General features: G+C 38.4%; 1 protein-coding gene across 1 annotated transcript in view; it reads right to left on the bottom strand.

Moving 5' to 3' along the window:
- Nucleotides 1-18,237, bottom strand: part of LOC137284553 (caskin-2-like) — a 220,385-nt gene that overhangs the window by 110,364 nt on the left and 91,784 nt on the right. The window contains exon 8 of the mRNA XM_067816399.1: nt 646-754. Within this exon, the coding sequence (XP_067672500.1) occupies nt 646-754 (109 nt within the window). The remainder of the gene's footprint in view (nt 1-645; nt 755-18,237) is intronic.

Here is an 18,237-nt window from a genome sequence, read left to right as displayed (position 1 = left end):
ACACAGCGTCAAAAGTCAACCATGGAAACCATTCACGCCTCCACAAAATGTCAAATAGTCACAAACTTCTGAAGTCACCTTTTTGAGGTTGACCTTGGTCAACCCAGCACCTGGTATGAGTTTGAAAAGTTAAAAAACAAAAACAGCTTATGATCTGAGGCTCTCAACAAGAAAATTTTGAAAGAAAACAAAATCGTCTGCAGGTCACTTGTTGGCATCCATCTGCAATATTTACTGACATTTGAAACACTTTTTGTACTGTTTCCATGGCTTGGAAAACTGATAGAAGACACTACTATCAGGTAACTTTTGTAAAAGCCTAAAAAATCTGCAATTACCAAGAACAAACTGCAGCACCACGTCACCGGGGTAATAGAAAATTTACTTCCATAGCTAAATGAATCACAAAAAGAACATCACACACCAATCTTCTTGTACAGAATTCAAAGTCTAGCAGCTCCAAAATCATTAACCATAATACAACCTTCCAGCAGGAGAGCAAGTGACATCTTTACACAGCCTCAATTTAGTTCTATTTAAGGACAGGCAGCTACAGAAATATCTCACTATAAACTGGGCTGACAGGATGAGGAGTCGTAAATGTCCTTATATACAAATATACATACAAACATAGCATATTCTTACCTTTGAGTATGTGTTTGAGTTCCTTGGCAGCTCTGGTTGTTGTAAACTTGTTGACAATGTCCAGTGCTGTCTGGTCATAAGAGTTCGGCTTGTTGACATCAATGCCACACTGGAAATAACAGATTGATAATTTCATCAAATGATGAACTGATGAAGTAAGATAGATAGAAGGTCATCTTGACCTGAAAATATCAGATTCAAGGGCTTTGTAGATTTGGTCATGTTTTCTAGGGCATGGATAACATCAAGCAGACTGGCACTTCTAAAATGCACCAGTATCAGAATTCTGCATTTCTAAGTCTAAGTTTAAAATATGTATGTCATAACAAAGTCACAGAAATATACCACCCTTCTCTAATTAAATAATACAGTTGAGAATGTAACCTGTTGTAAGCTACAATCATCAATATTTCAGAAATACTATCAAGCTCATTACAATAAAGTCTGGGCCAGTCAAACTAGTGGTTGACAGCATGACCACCAATCCATGGGAAAAATGGTTTATGATCATTTAGGTCACAGCGTGTAACCACTCACGATGGGATACTAGGGATTCAAGTTGTTCCAGATTCTTAACATGATTGGATAAATTGGATAGTTCCAGGTTTAATATAGTCGGAAGTCGTATTTCAGGGTGTACAGTATTTGCCCCATACATGTAAATTCATGAGTCATCATGACTCCCCTGGTGTCATGGACATATTTTGGCCAGTCAACTTCAGTATGGAACTTTAATCAATACATGAACTCACTGTTTAATAACAACAAAAAAAGCAGGTCAGGTATTTTATCAGCACTGAGCAGTTTACTGGCAAACAATAAACTAAGCAGTTTTAAACAAAAGCAAATTACAAGCTTAGATTAATTGTACTTATGGCTCAGTAGCATTGCGTCAACAATGACACAAGTTTATATTCACTGCGCACTGAGATAATTTGTGCATCAAATACAAAGTTTTTCTGCACCAGGGCAAACACTGGGTGTAATAATTTACTTTAAGTCCAGAGCATAAGGACACTCTGCCTCAAAATGTGTATCATGAAGGGATGTATTGATATAAAATTTAAGAGAATATAAAACAATGACTTGCAAAATAGACGAAAAGTAATAGTGAAAGAAGTTAAAAGAACACATGATTCTTATAAATTAGAACAGTAAATCTTGAGGTAGCCTAATAGCTTAAGCATTTGCTTGTCACACAGAAGACCTGGGTTTGATTCCCCACATGGTACAGTGTGTGAAGCCCATTTCTGGTGTATCAGGCCATGATATTGATACAAGTAGTGTAAAGCCACACGCACGCACGCAAACTCACACTCACTCACTCACATAGTATGCATCTTTCAGAAAGAAGTTTTTGCATTCATATGAACCATTACATCTCATCCTACCAGGTACCCTATAAGCTGCTCAGTGAATTGAAGCATATCTTAGGTTACTTTAAATACAACATGCCTATCTATAATAGTGGCACTGCATACTTGATACACTTGACTTGCAAGGATCTGTATGCATGTATAGCTGAGGACATGCAGGTATGGCACCCTGACATGCTGCATTTACTGCTAGTTGCCAGTTGGGTCATGACGTCAACAATAGGAATGTACACACTGTTGAGTAAACATGCACAAGTGTCATCAAGTAGTGCACTACAGACTGCCAATGTACACAGACATTGTGTGCCAGCACAGCATGTGAACCACACAGCAAGTGACTCTACAACATAATTCAGCATAATATCTGATTGTCCACACCACAGCATTCAGCACAACATGTGACTGTCCACACTATAGCATTCAGCACAACATGTGACTGTCCACTCTATAGCATCCAGCACAACACGTGACTGTCCACACTAAGGCAGTGCTCACAAAACGTGATTGTCCACACCACAGCATTCAGCAAAACATGTGACTGTCCACACCACAGCATTCAGCATAACATGTGACTGTCCACACTATAGCATTTAACACAACACGTGCCTGTCTACACCACAGCATTCAGCACAACATGTGACTGTCTGCACTAAAGCATTCAGCACAACATGTGACTGTCCACACTATAGCATTCAGTACAACATGTGACTGTCCACACTATAGCATTCAGCACAACATGTGCCTGTCTACACCACAGCATTCAGCACAACATGTGACTGTCTGCGTTATAGCATTCAGCACAACCTGTGACTGTTCGCACTAAAGCAGTGCTCACAACATGTGCCTGTCTACACCACAGCATTCAGCACAACATGTGACTGTCTGCACTATAGCATTCAGCACAACCTGTAACTGTTCACACTATAGCATTCAGCACAACATGTGCCTGTCTACACCACAGCATTTAGCACAACATCTGACTGTCTGCACTAAAGCATTCAGCACAACATGTGACTGTCCACACTAAGGCAGTGCTCACAAAATGTGATTGTCCACACCACAGCATTCAGCACAACATGTGATTGTCTACATCATAACATTCAGCAGAACATGTGACTGTCCACACTATAACATTCAGCACATGTGACTGTCCACACCACAGCATTCAGCACAACATGTGACTGTCCACACTATAGCATTCAGTACAACATGTGACTGTCCACACTATAGCATTCAGCACAACATGTGCCTGTCTACACCACAGCATTCAGCACAACATGTGACTGTCCACACTAAGGTAGTGCTCACAAAACGTGATTGTTCACACCACAGCATTCAGCAAAACATGTGACTGTCTGCACTATAGCATTGAGCACAACCTGTAACTGTTCACACTAAAGCAGTGCTCACAACATGTGACTGTCTACACCACAGCATTCAGCACAACATGTGACTGTCTGCACTAAAGCATTCAGCACAATATGTGACTGTCCACACAAAGGCAGTGCTCACAAAATGTGATTGTCCACACCACATCACTCAGCACAACATGTGACTGTCCACACTATAGCATTCAGCACAACCGGTAACTGTTCACACTAAGGCACTGCTCACAACATGTGCCTGTCTACACTGTGTGTACTACAGCATGTGACCATAACATATAACATGTGTCTATACATCTGCATCTTAATGTCATATAATCTGTTTTCTTGTTTCTTGGTTGGTTGGTTGAAGCCATACTAAGCAACATACAAGTTACAACCATCACATAAGGTTCCTAAGGCTCAATCTAAAACAAGAATTCCTTATTACAAAAATCATTGAAGTTTAAACATGTTCTGCGGAACAATATCTTACAAACAGTCTTCTGTAAAACACGAACTTGTAGCTACAACAGTTCCTGAACAAAACAACCATAAACCAGCTCTCCTGGTGAGTTTCTCCTTACTTCCCACAGACTGGCTTTAGCCCTCTCTGACTAAACTGGACAAAGGGAGGTAACTCTTCTGATTTGACTTGTTCAGGCAAAATATCCACTCATCTAAACACATGACACAAATATTTATGCTGGAATCATAAATGTATAAATATATAGTTTCTTAAACTCAGGTTAAATGTCGTGTGTATATAAACAAGCATCTATAAATTATTTTGACAAATCCAGCCCCAGCTCAATATACATACAAGAAAAGGAAATATTTTGATACAGATGATAACCTTTCCACAATTCAGTTTCTTTGAAGTAATGCAGATTCTAGTTTACCATTCATCAAGATGAGAGTGAAATTGATGTTGTAATGGAGAAATGTAAATACTGCTCCTGACATCATGAGATACTAGCCAGTCCCATCAATCACTTCCAACTTGCAATCCTACTAGATACTTTCTTTTAATGCATTAGTTTTAAAGATTTGCATCTTACTGAATCAATCAATCACTACCTAAAGCCTGTCAGGACAAAAAGTTGAAACTGTTGTAGTTTCAATACATTTCCATATGTCTGACTGTTCTGTAACTTAATTGTCACTTTTCTGAATACCTGATCAAGTCAGTGCAACCCAATAAATATAACAATTTCATAAAAAAGAAAAGTGAATAAAATAGATTTCAAAATGGTTTGCATACCCAGAAGAGATTTGTTTCAGATGTTCTTCACTGCAACTCAGTGAAACATGAAATAATATAAGCAGCCATCATTCATCTTTCATGCCCTGGTACAAAATATCAAGGTGAGTCTGAATGTACAGTCTTGAAGAAAGTATCATCTGATGTTAGATATTCAGCATAAAGACATTTAAAACCAGGACCATTGATTTTGTAAAGGCAAGTGTCATTTGGTCACATTCATGAATTCAGCAATTTTGACAGGACATTCTTTTACACCATCAACAAAACCGAAAACCATATTCAGGAAATTTTGGACAACAATCAATGTCAAAGAAAATGCCCTGACCTGAAAACTGCAAGTCTGTACCAAATTTCTTGGCACTGGCCTGTCTAATATCACCATACTATTTTCCCATACAACATTCCCTTAATGCAATGCTACATCCTCAAGTTTAGACAGTCTTGTTTCCCTATCTAGTTTGAGTTTCTTTACAACTTAAATGTAATTGCTTGTTTTCATCTACTACATACTTAAAGTGACAAAGCACGAGTCCAGACATGACCTAAGGCTCTAACACAACTATCTTCAGTTCATATGAATGTGACTCAGCACAAAGTATATGGCTCCAAGACTACCATCAGCAGACATTTATTACATACATGCCATAGGTGCCATTCTCCTGACATGAGATTCCTGACACATCACATATGAGGGTATATATCAAGGTATAGTACAGTTGACATGATACGGACAAGATGCTAACCCTGTTATCCAGCTGCATGCAATATGATGCAGTTGATAATGATCTGTTATTCCTGGAACAGAGCGTCTATGGAAACAGATGTGATTGCACTATATATATTTCAAGTCCTCCAGAGAACAGGAAGATTTCTGTGTCAACATCCTTGCATCACAGATAGCAGCAATTATCACAATCCTGGTTGATAGTTGAGGGTATTAGGGAGCTGGTGGAGATTCTTCCGTTGATAAATTGAGACTGATTACAATCTTTGGAGGGATGAAGAGTTAGAGAAACAGGCTAATGGCAGACAATCTGTAGGGTAATGTCTGAAGCACTTTAATCAACAGTTCAGCAAGTGCTGGTCCACCCCAACTGTAGGGTGGTGTCACAGTGGTGTTGGTGGCATTGTGGTCAAAGCACTTCCCTAAATGGCCACAATGTATGTAACCCATTTCTGGTTTTCCCACCATTAGATTGCTTGAATATCACTAAAGGCAGTGTAAAACCCAACTTCGGCACTCTGAAGATTGCTCATACTATACCCCAGCAAGTCCTGGGTGTATTGAGGGTGGGGACATGGATAGAGTCTCTGGATAATGAATGAAACTTCATCACAACATATACAGATAGAAAATGTAATACGGTCCTGGTGTTAATCAGGATGAGGTCACGGGAGACTTTTCATACTGAACACAGATAGACATGTATAAGGAAGCCTGCTCATAATCAGGGTGTGGTAGCAGGAGATCTATGGGGTGGTGTCTGAAAGGGGCAAGTGTGTAGTGTTGACTATCCCTGGAACTACAAGATAACGCTGTCAAGATGGCCTGTGGGTCCGTGCAAGCTCACAGGTGCTTCCTCATTGAAGAAATACATATCTTAACACATGCACACATGTGGATTAAAATCACAAAGATACAACTCATTAAAGCATCAAAATCTCTGACCATGTGGAATATTTCAATGCCAAGAGACATCTTTAGTTACTGAGGGACCCTTTATATCAAACTGGTCATCAGTGCTGAACTTTCATTACATGTGCATGAAAAATGATAGGAATAGCTATGCATATGGTGCATAACTACAAAATCTATTTCACTCACATGTCGGAGCACTGAGATGAACCGTTATACCCATGTGGGAATAGAACCCAGCCTCAGCATGACAACCCCAGCAGGCCTATTTAAATAACCTTGAACATATGGTTTAACGTTTTTATAATACTCGTAGCATCACAATGATACAATTTCAAAACCTATTTGACAGGTATTCCAGTACACCTTTAACATAAATCTTCAGAACAATATATATCAACTTATTTTAAGAAATTACTAATAACTGCAACTGCAATTTGGATACCACTAGGCTAACTAGAAGGTGACATGAGGTCAGCCCCAAGACAAGTAACTGGCATGGAAGGTGTGTAAGGGGCCCAATTTGACTACACAAAATGCCCGGTAGAAGGGTCATTGAGTTGATAAGGTCAACACAGCTATAACTACCAAGCAATAAAGTGTGTTTGATAAGGTTGACACTGTGACAAGATTGGAATGTTTGTAAAAAAATTAACACTGGTATAACTACCAAGCTTGGAGTGTCTGTGACAAAGTCAGCTCGCTTATTACTGACAAGATTGAAGTGTCTGTGATAAAGTTAACACTGCTATTACTACCATGTTTGGAGTGTCTGTGATAAAGTTGACACTGCTATTACAACCAAGCTTGGAGGGTCTGTGATAAAGTTAACGCTCCTATTACATCCAAGCTTGGAGGGTCTGTGATAAAGTTAACGCTCCTATTACATCCAAGCTTGGAGTGTCTGTGATAAAGTTAATGCTCCTATTACAACCAAGCTTGGTGTGTCTGTGATAAAGTTAATGCTCCTATTACATCCAAGCTTGGTGTGTCTGTGATAAAGTTAACACTCCTATTACAACCAAGCTTGGAGTGCCTGTGATAAAGTTAATGCTCCTATTACATCCAAGCTTGGTGTGTCTGTGATAAAGTTAACACTCCTATTACAACCAAGTTTGGAGTGTCTGTGATAAAGTTAACACTGCTATTACAACCAAGCTTGGAGTGTCTGTGATAAAGTTTCTCTGTCTTATTACTGACAAGATTGGAGTGTCTGTGATAAAGTTAACACTGCTATTGCAACCAAGCTTGGAGTGTCTGTGATAAAGTTTCTCTCTCTTATTACTGACAAGATTGAAGTGTCTGTGATAAAGTTAACACTGCTATTACTACCATGTTTGGAGTGTCTGTGATAAAGTTTCTCTCTCTTATTACTGACAAAATTGAAGTGTCTGTGATAAAGTTAACACTGCTATTACTACCATGTTTGGAGTGTCTGTGATAAAGTTAACACGGACAATTACTACCAAGCTTGGAGTATCTATTGTAACGTCAGCACTGCTGTTACTACCAAGTTTGGAATGTCTGTATGAGATGATGTCTCCACATCAACTTCTCCTCAGCTCAAAGGAGAAGTCAACATCTTGCCACTAAACACAGTTTGAAGTGTCTGTTAGGCACTGAAGCTGCTGTGATAATCACTCTGCGTTTACCAGGAGGTATACTACAGGTAGACTTATCACAGCAAACAACACTCAAAACATACTGTCTCTGGTTACCTGCATGATGCATGGGCTTATTCTGGAACCAACAAGGGCAGCCAAGGGTAGCCAAGGGTATCTCAAATATGATAAAAAATATCCTCTTGAGTTCTCATAATTCTTGTACAAAAGAGACAACCTTCAATTTACTGTCTTTCAACTTCCAAATGTTTATGAAAAATTTCCAAAACCATTCTTATGAATCCACTTTACATTTTTTTTTTTTTTTAAGGTGGTGTGGTAGTTTGGTGGTTTAAATGTGCATGGTCCTGGGGTAGATTCAAGAATGGGTATAAAATTGTGAAGCCCATCTGTGACTGCTAGAAGCGGTGTAAAGCCATATTCACTGTCATTTTAATTTAACTTGCATGTGTTCTTTTCAATAGAATGTTTTCTGGGTTTTTTTTATTTACACTTATCAAAAGAATACAGAACATTTAGTCTGTCCTGCTCTGACCCGGATGTACAACTAAGAATATCAGATAACAGTTACTAAATGTAATGATTGATAGATCACTGAAGTTACTGATTTCTGAAACAAGTAGAGAATGAACCTTCAGGAAAGCCTTATCTAATCTGGGCCAATGAAATGCTATCGAAAGTGTCATGTGATCTAGCATCCTACAAAGGTCCAGGATTTCTACACTTTATCAAACATTTATCTTGTCATGCTGCTAGACAGAAATACTTAAACCTTGGTGAAATATGGTTACAGATTATTTCCTGTTTTCCCCTTTTACCGGAAACGCTTTTGCAATTTTTGTACATCCTACATAGCAAATATCTGACGTTTTTTCTCAGCAAAATGTGTGTTACATTAATAAAATCTTGTTTGCCGATAACCTATCTACCTGAGGCAATTAAACCTGTCAAACAGAATTTACTGCCTGTAATCCTTATTATCTAGATAAAAATATGTTACAAAGTAATTTTGTTATAACTTTACAGAATTCTACAGACACTATCTTGGCAAGTATAGTGAACATTGCTTTGTTTGTTTCTTACTTTCAGTGATTTAATGATCTACTAAGTACAGAATGTAGTTAATTTACGTTTTGAATGAGTTAAGTGAAACTAAATTCTATCAATTAAAAAATCAACTCCCTGACACATATATGAGTGAAGTAAACCACTCACCTAAAAGATCTAACTATAAGACGACCTGAGCTGCTGAGTGAGCATTATGGAGAGAGTAAGAGAATTTAGTTTTACCTTTTCCTTCATCATCATCATCATCATCATCATCATCATCATCATCATCAAAAGATTTCTATAGTATCAGTTCCAGCCCAAAAGCAGCATTTTCCAAACAACTCAAGAATGAAACATTAGACACTGTATGTGTTCAATGTAGATTTGAAGTTTTTGCCATGTTTATATTACATTGCATGTAAGACCAAACCAGGCTGAAATAGTTACTGGCTGCTGAAGTATAGATTGAAAGTTGCTAAGTTTGGCTTAAAACTACAATTACACAGTATCTCTAGCTCTCACAAACCAAACGGTGCACAAACTCGTGAATGTGTTGTTTTCTGCACATTTCAAGTAATGTCACACTTGTCGACACCAGCAAAAAACAGTTACATACTAGTCCATGTGGGAAACTGATCAATGAGAAAATAACGACCAGTTTAATCACTTGTTCAAAAGCCCAGAATAATTACTTCTATGTCATGTGTATTAGATTACATAATGCACACAACACACAAGCAACCTTCGTACCTTTTTCATTTATTTAATATTTGTTGTTTTCAGCATGGACTGCCAGATTCTCAAATTCACCTGCCCAACGGTGGGGTTAAAATTTACATTATGTTTACTTTACAAGTTTAATTTAATCATGCTAAATAAATTAGTATATTTTTTTTTGTGGGCAGGTAAGTTTTGGTGAGTGCTGGCACGTTTTACATCTAACCAGCCCCATGGTGTAGCTCACATTTTTGCGAGTTTCATACCCTGATTAGACTTCACACATTGCTGGAATCAAACCTGGATCTTCAGTGTGACATGCAAACACTTTAACCAATGTGCTACCCCACTGCTCCCACTTACTGTTTTTGTCTCACATATCATCAAGGGATCCAATTAATAAATGCTTCACAAAATTAACGCAGAACATGTCAGTTTTACTTGCAGTCTTGTCTAGTTGGATAACCTATTGAATTCTGGGTACAGGAAACTGATATTTCAGCTGGGATTACATCAGGTGAGGGTATGTTGACTTGAAGCTATGAAGCCTGGTCTCACGGCTCACTCACAGCTGTTCATGTTGATTCTAACCCTGGGACATGTTTCACAGCTTAAGATTTCAATATTGATGAATTTCATTGAAAGCAAGTTTCTGATATTACATAAATATGGGTCTTGTAAACAGTGTTTGTGAGAAGGAAGTGACACAATATTGTGTTGGCTTTAGCAGGGCTGGGTGTTGCTGGCTCACAAGGTTAGGAAAACAACTCTATTTCTGGTCCGGATACTGACAAGTGCTGAGAGAATATTAATATCTTCATCACACGTCATGCCTTGCTCCCTACACACCAGGTATTGGGTAGACGGTTAAGCTTCATCACTATCGCTTAGAATAAGTCTCCTCTCCTACAAGAAATTAAGCAATACGAAGAAAACAATTTCTTTTATCCACTCCTAGCATGTGATATCTGGAGAGGCAATAAACAAGTTCCCTTACCATGGAGTCTTTGGGATGGGTTGACTACAGGCTATACAGGTAATTCCCATTCAATAACATTAAACAGTTTTCTGATCTGCTATGACATCAGGTAATAACAATGTGATATTCATATGTTTACTTGTTAGCCATGTTAACAGAAATACAGATATTGACAGAACATCTGCACAGATAGTAGGCTAAACATGAACTAGGATGGAACTAGAAGTGACAAAGGTAACGAATGGAGGAAAATATATGAGACCTATGTATCAACAATAACACATATATTTAAAAACAAAAGAGAAAAGATTGTAATGACTCCACTAATAACATCAGTCAGTTACTCTGCAGATAAAATGCTGTAAGTTCACTACATTTCCAGTAACTTAACCAATGTATAACTGTTACATGTCAAATGCACTGAAGAGACAGAAACATAACTTTGAAATTACCTGTGTTTGCTAATGTTCAGATTAGCATAAAAGTGAAAACTCAAAACGTATATACATTCTGGTTGTCAAATGGGCAAACAGGCAATAAAATCATCTCACAGAAGTAAATTAAAGATATGCCAATAGTGAGATGCTACATACAAGTTTAAAAAAAAAAGTTTCATTATATGTTATTTCCAAAAATTTCACGTTAACGGTCAAGAAACTCTTGACGGAGAGTCAAGGTCATTAAAGGCATCTTTCACACCTTAGCAGTTGAGCAGAAGACTTGACTATCAATAATGCAAAAAATGTAGTTCTTCCAGAGTTAATAATTACCAATGACTGCATAACTCCTCATGGTGTATATACACATATACTATGTTATACATATACAACATATATTTACCAGCAGCTGATAACTGTTGGAACTATACAAAGAATTCCTCAGTCTTTTACACAAGCAACTGTGCTAACCAATGCAGTTAAAACCTTACCGTGCCCATCTTAATACGGAGGTACTTTGGTCTCGGAACCACACACTTCTTGAGAAACGAGTGATGATGGTCCTTGAACGCCATTTTGATTAGCTAGGTGTCCCGTCAGAAGCTGGATGTCATGAGGTACCCACTAGCAGTCTACTGTCATACGTATCCTTGACTGCAATCTACGCATGTGGTTTACCATGCTCCGTCTCTTACACTGGTTAAACACGGTTCTCCATTAGGTTAACAGTATTAATCCAATTTCCACTTGTTCCTGCTGCTTTTTCCCAATATATATTGATGAAAGCCAGCATGGTGACTTTGATTTGTTGGTAAAGGTTTTTCCTTGATCTGATATTATTTTCTTTGTGCATATTTGATGTTGTGCTTCAGGTAAGCTTCATCCTCAAGGGAGGTTATTCCTTCGTTGCTAACCAAATCCAATGATTTTTACCTGTGTCATTACAGTACACTAAACAGAGCTATGTCTGTAATCAATTCCCTCTGAAACAACACACAGGTATCTTCAAATTTGAAAACATTGATCAATTACGTGAAATGCTTTTTCGGAAAGGAAGTATGGATTCAACAGAATTAAAGATATCCACTTCAAGTATGTTCAAAACCATGACCAAAGGGGTTGGTGTCATGATTCTAACAGGATATCTGTCAGATCAGATAACCATGCCCCAAGCTGTCTGATCCAGTCTAGCACAACAGTGCTATAAGTTCCTCCAACTCAAAGACAGGATGTAGCACTAAGCACATAAGGCACCAACACATCCACTTGAAGACAACACCAAAACAATTATCCAAAAACACAAATAAAAATTCAACAGCTACTTATTTCTTCATTGATAAAACATCACTCCTCAAAATGTGCAGCTCAGTCACAGCTGAGCACAGCTTGCCAGCTCACACATCAAATACAGATTTCCAAAAGTTGAACACCACAGATTCCCAGTTGTCCTATTAAAAGATCCGTAGACACATTTGGCCAGGAATTCCGGAGAGCCCACTAACGGCCAAGCCACCTTTGGCTTCAGAGAAAGAGAGTCACCCCAACCCTACGCTGGTGAATAACTACGACCATCTCAAAAAACAAAACGGCTTGGGTCTGCTTATGCTACTAGGTGAGTGTTGATATCTATGCGACTAGCCCCAGAGTGGAGATAAAAAACGGTGGTTATATCTAGGCACCTGAAAGGTCGTCTTAATGAAAGATGAGCATGGGGGAGGGGTTGGATAACTGTTATTAGATGACATGGAAGAGCCAGTGATATTAGTGAACTATATGTGGGCAAGATGAAAGAAAGCTGCAGCCTGTTTCAGTACTTATGTCAGCAGCTAACACCTTGCCTGTTTACCCATTGTAGCCTGCAAATACGACATGCTGCTTGATGATGTGTACATGTGTTGCTTTGCTTTGCAGACCATATGTTTGTGGACTTATATATGTCTCTTTCTGTTTGGGATGTTTCTATTGGTTACAGAGGAGATCATATATTACACTGCTGAGAAAAGGAAAAGATTACAACAAAAACATTTACACACTCAAAGTTTAAAGTGAATTATGATGACTAATTTTTTTAGAATCTTGACGTGAAGAAAAGAATAAAGCTGTTTGAAAGTGAGTTATGATAACTGAATTTATGTGAATTTTGAAGTTAGAAAAATTAAAGCTTTTTGAAAGTAGACTTTTATTACCTACTTTATGTTATTTTCAAAATTATGAAAATATGAAACCATTTAAAAACATTGTGAGCAATCCTCAAGATTTTAAAAAGTAACTTAAAAAGAATATGATAGAGATCAAGAAACAAACAAGTTGTTTTTGTTGAAAATGGAAGACAGCTTTGTGTTATCAGGAAACAGAGATATGGAATAAGACCAAGCAGATATGCCTTGACAACACAGACATGATTCTATTCCTCCCTAAATGACCTTGAGGTTTTAACCATACTTATAAAAGCTTAATAGCATCCCTCCCCATTGTGCTACTGACAAATACGCGTGTTATCACGTGTTGTCTTTATATGCCTGCAGTGCACCGAGTCAGGGATAAGGCAGGGGGTGATCATACACAGAGAAATATACAACCCTGCAGCATCTCGCTGCCACTGTTTGTTTGTGCACTTAAAGTCCGTGGAGAACCTGTAGGGCACTGCTAGACATTTTACCACAGATTTGAGAACTTACAAGAGATGCAATAATTTATTACCATTTCGATTGAGTGCAATGAGAGAAATGACATTACAGATGCAACAACTGTCATTACAAAATGTGTGAAGATGCCTGATTAATCGCAGACGTAATTTCATGACTTTCACCACTTATTACAGGATAAGATCAACATCAAAACATAAAAATTATAATGAAATGTAGAATTAACACCCTCGGTATGGAACTTCAAATCACCCTACACAAGATTTGACAATATATTGTTATCTCACTTACTACAAAGAGGAACCAGATATGCTAATTGAGCAATAACAACTGAATCACCTCTATCTAAACATATCTTCCAAAATCTAAAAAAATCAAGATGAAATAGTCCAAAACTACACCTGTTAAGCATAAGATCCACCACAGACCATTAACCAACGCTTAAGGCGGAGTAAATTACTCATGTAAACGAGCCCCAACATCGTGTGGTTGTGCTGAAGCCATTACCATTCCCCTCCTATTTGAAGCCATGCTGGAGGCAGCAAACGCACTCGCCTTGAAGACTTGTGTCAATAGCTGAGATGAGATGTCAATACACCACTGACATCTCCATCACCTGCCAACCAGACACTCCAACCAAATGGTCAAAAGAGGAAGAGGAATGATGGGACCAGGACTGTTTATTTGTGTTTTTCACAAAATGGCAGAAAAAAGCTGCAGTGCTGGGGTGGGGACATAATGCCAACCTGATGCTTGTGTTTTCGGTTTTATTTTGTATGTATTGTAATGCACCATCCTGTGCTGCAACATACATTCATGGGGTAGGATAGGAAGGTTGTGGGGTACAAATGTCAGGCCATGACATATCAAGAGTGCCGGTTCAGTGATACATCTTCCTTCATTGTGTCTGTGACCCTCTCTTCACACCGTATGTGTTTTTTGGCACGTGCAGGAATGGCTAGCATTCATCTGGCTCCGCAACAAACCTGATCATACCTCTTCTCATCTTCCCTATCTTACACCTTTACTCTGGCTTGTTCCAGCTTTAGAAGTGCGTTTTCACAGGGATTATATGTAGATGATTCGGTGCACTTCCAAATGGATACATGTAATTTATCTGGGAAGTCTTGTCAAAACACTGAAAAAATCTACATTTGAGAACAAAAAAGTCGAATAGTTTTTATTAGTTGTGATCAGATTGTGTTCACTGATGTCTATCAACTTGTGATGGGTCCTTAAAGACTTAACTAAGTTGTAGGTTTAGTTTCTGTTTAAACGTTTCAACATCTCATTTGGGGGCTGTTATTATTATGTTAGTGCAAACATCATAACAATTTATTACTTGTTGAAGATACTGCAGTGTAATATTTTTACAGCAATATTACACTAGTGTAATACCACTTGACGTATGATGTAAAAATGGTTCAAACTTGTGACGTCACAATGCTAATGTCGCAATTTTACTAGACCTTGCTTGACTCACAGAAAGCTGCGAGTCCTCACACTGTGGTCTATTTCGCTGCAGTTTCTGTCAATTTATGTTGGCAAGTAATAAACAGAATACTAAACTCGCTTCTGTGAAATACCATTTTTATTAAACTCGTTAAAGATATAGTATCAAACTCGTTTCATACCGAATCATTAACTCGTTCAATAAAATGGTATTACACGGAAGGTCATTTAGTATCCTCTATATATCACAACAATTTATGAAACCCATCATGAAAACTAGATTTTGCGCTGAACTCACTGTGAAAAAATATCCATCAGCTACCATCTCAAAACTACTAAGTGAGTGAGTTTAGTTTTACACCACCTACAGCAATATTCCAACAACATTTATGGTGGAGGACACCTGAAAAGGGCTTCACACATTGTGCCCCTGTGGAGAATCAAACCCAGGTCTTTAGTGTGACAAACAAACACCTAAACCGCTAGGCCATCCCATCTCCTCAAAAACTGCTGAAAGACTGTTGTTTACACTCAACTTATATCAACTATGATGAACCTAACTGATGGCAAAGAAGACAATATGCTTTTAATGACAGAGCTTGTTTCCAGAAGTGCTGATGACTGAAACAGACATCATTCTGCATTCAATAGGATGAACTGTACCTCATTTTGCTTTTTCTCAATTTCCAGTAGGATGCAATACTCTGTCTGTCTCACAGTCCCTGAACCACATTATTTTCCCCACAGCCTAGCCCTCCCGGCAGTGCTAAGGCTCTAAATATAGCAAGTCTAGATTTTCCCAGGTTCTGAATCTCTGGTCAACATTGGGCTCCTTTTCAATTTAAATAGGTTTTGTTTGTTACAACCAAAAATATATTCAGAGGCTAAGCAATAGTATAGCAATATTCCAGAAAATTAAGTTTTTAAAACAAATATCACTAGATCGTACTTTACATTCTATGAATGGCACTTCAATAATACACTCATGGAAATGAATAAGGGAACAGATGAAAGTACAAGTGAAGAAACCCAGGAAAGTTTAAAGGAACATGTGTACTTTCATTATTTGTTTCCATGAGTATGTATTGAAAAATAACTCATATAAAAGAGACTATTCCAGTGTACTCAGACACCTGTTAAAGGATGACTCCAGAAGACACCATCACCTTATCAGTGATGATAAGCTCATCCATTAAAGCTCTCAAGCTAACCCATGTATGACTTGACATGAATATACTATGTATCACAGGTTCATACAGAGTGAAATACCTTCTATCTATTACTACTGTCTAGATGAACAAGGCTCATGACAGATCTGTGGTCCTAACAGAAGGCATCTGCGCATCACTGGCCTCAGGGAAAGATATGGCAGCCATGTCGAGGAACAGATAAGCCTTACTGAGGTGGTTGAATGGAGGGTTCACATCTATTGTTTTGTCAGTCGAGAGTAGACGGATCCTCAGTAATATCAACCACCTGTGGAGGTTGCAACCTTTTCATATTGTAACACACATTTGCAGGTGATTGACATGATTTCGCCATTAGTTTCTTCCTGTAAACAGGATATTTTACAAACTTGTGAATTCTCCCTAAAAACTAGGCCGATGTAGCTTTGAAGCATGATGGTAGCCATGCAGGTAGGAAGTCAAGGAAATGTGGGGGTGTTATGAGACTGGAAAGCAATTTACTTGTAACCATAGCCAGACTTCAATTAATCAAATCCAGATTTTCTAGCTTAACTTTTTGCAATGCTAGACAATGTAAAAAGGCCATTTTCTTTAAATACCCAAGTACATGGACAGTTCTGGAAGTTACTGTAATCACCATGCTTGTTAATTTGAGTGAGTGAGTGAGAGAGAGACAGAGAGAGAGAAAGTGGTATTTACCAAGCCAAGGCATGTCAGCTTGATGTGCTATGTAAGCCTGAACTATTGAAAATCCTGGACATTTTTTTACTTTGGTGAATGCCAAGAAACAAGCCAACAGACATAATCAGTTTGAATCATATAATCCTTGATCACAGGTTTCTCTAAAACCAAGGGAATTAACTCTGCATCTCCTGAGGTGAATGGGCAATATATTTTCACAGTAGAAGTGAATGGAATACTATCTAGTGCCTCATCTTTCAGTCAGACCAGACATTAAGGCATGAGATAAATAAGATAAATAAGTGCCTTGATACTGACAACAGCTATGGCCTTTCTGAATATCAGATGTTAGATGGGTGAAAACTGCAACAAGGTCTACGTTAGAAGACAACAGTAACAACAGTTACATCACTTCTGTCAAAGTGGGAAGAGGGCAAGTCCCAAAACACAGCAAAGCTGCTGTTAAATGAAGTGTTGATGGTAGAAAACAGACTACAGTTCGAGTCAACAACCAGCATACAACTCCATCAAACAAGCTGCGAAGACTTAGAAATCAGCCAGATATGATCTTCATCTAAATACAGTATGACACATATATGCTGCTCGACCCTGGATAGGTGTCCTTCCTTTTAGCCATGCATGGGTCTGTCTGATTTAGGACCAAACACACTCGACATCTTCCTGAGACTGAGATGAATATTGCTGGGATGGCCACTAATTTAACAACACACAGAACTGTCATATGGCAGCATTGCCAAGTGACATGAGTGTATGCTACTTGACAGAGGACAATACCATGTGGGGAATCTGTGATTGGTAAGAGTTGGTACCTAGTAACCAATGTTTGTTCCAAGAACCGATGTGAATTAATGGTACTAGTGGTCATGGTACTCGACTAAATGTCATCTTATCCTGGTGGCATGGTGTGTTGTTCATAATATCCACCACTTCCTGGTCTGACTTTATAACAACCCACTGGATAACTGGAAACAATGCTGACTGCAACAACAAGGATCATTTTAGAGTGGACCCTTTATCATTGTATGTAGTCATGTGCAGTGCAATCAGGAAAAACTTCCATGCATGATATTTTGATATATTCGGTCTGTTCTATATTGTTGTAGACTGGAAGTGCAGTGGGCAGAGCAAGCGCTCTGGGTCAGGTAATCCAGTCTGCAA

The sequence above is a fragment of the Haliotis asinina genome, chromosome 5 (assembly GCF_037392515.1).
Source record: "Haliotis asinina isolate JCU_RB_2024 chromosome 5, JCU_Hal_asi_v2, whole genome shotgun sequence".
Lineage (NCBI taxonomy): Eukaryota > Metazoa > Mollusca > Gastropoda > Lepetellida > Haliotidae > Haliotis > Haliotis asinina.
The sequence above is the reverse complement of the archived record's forward strand: the minus strand, read 5'-3'. Positions and strand labels throughout refer to the sequence as shown.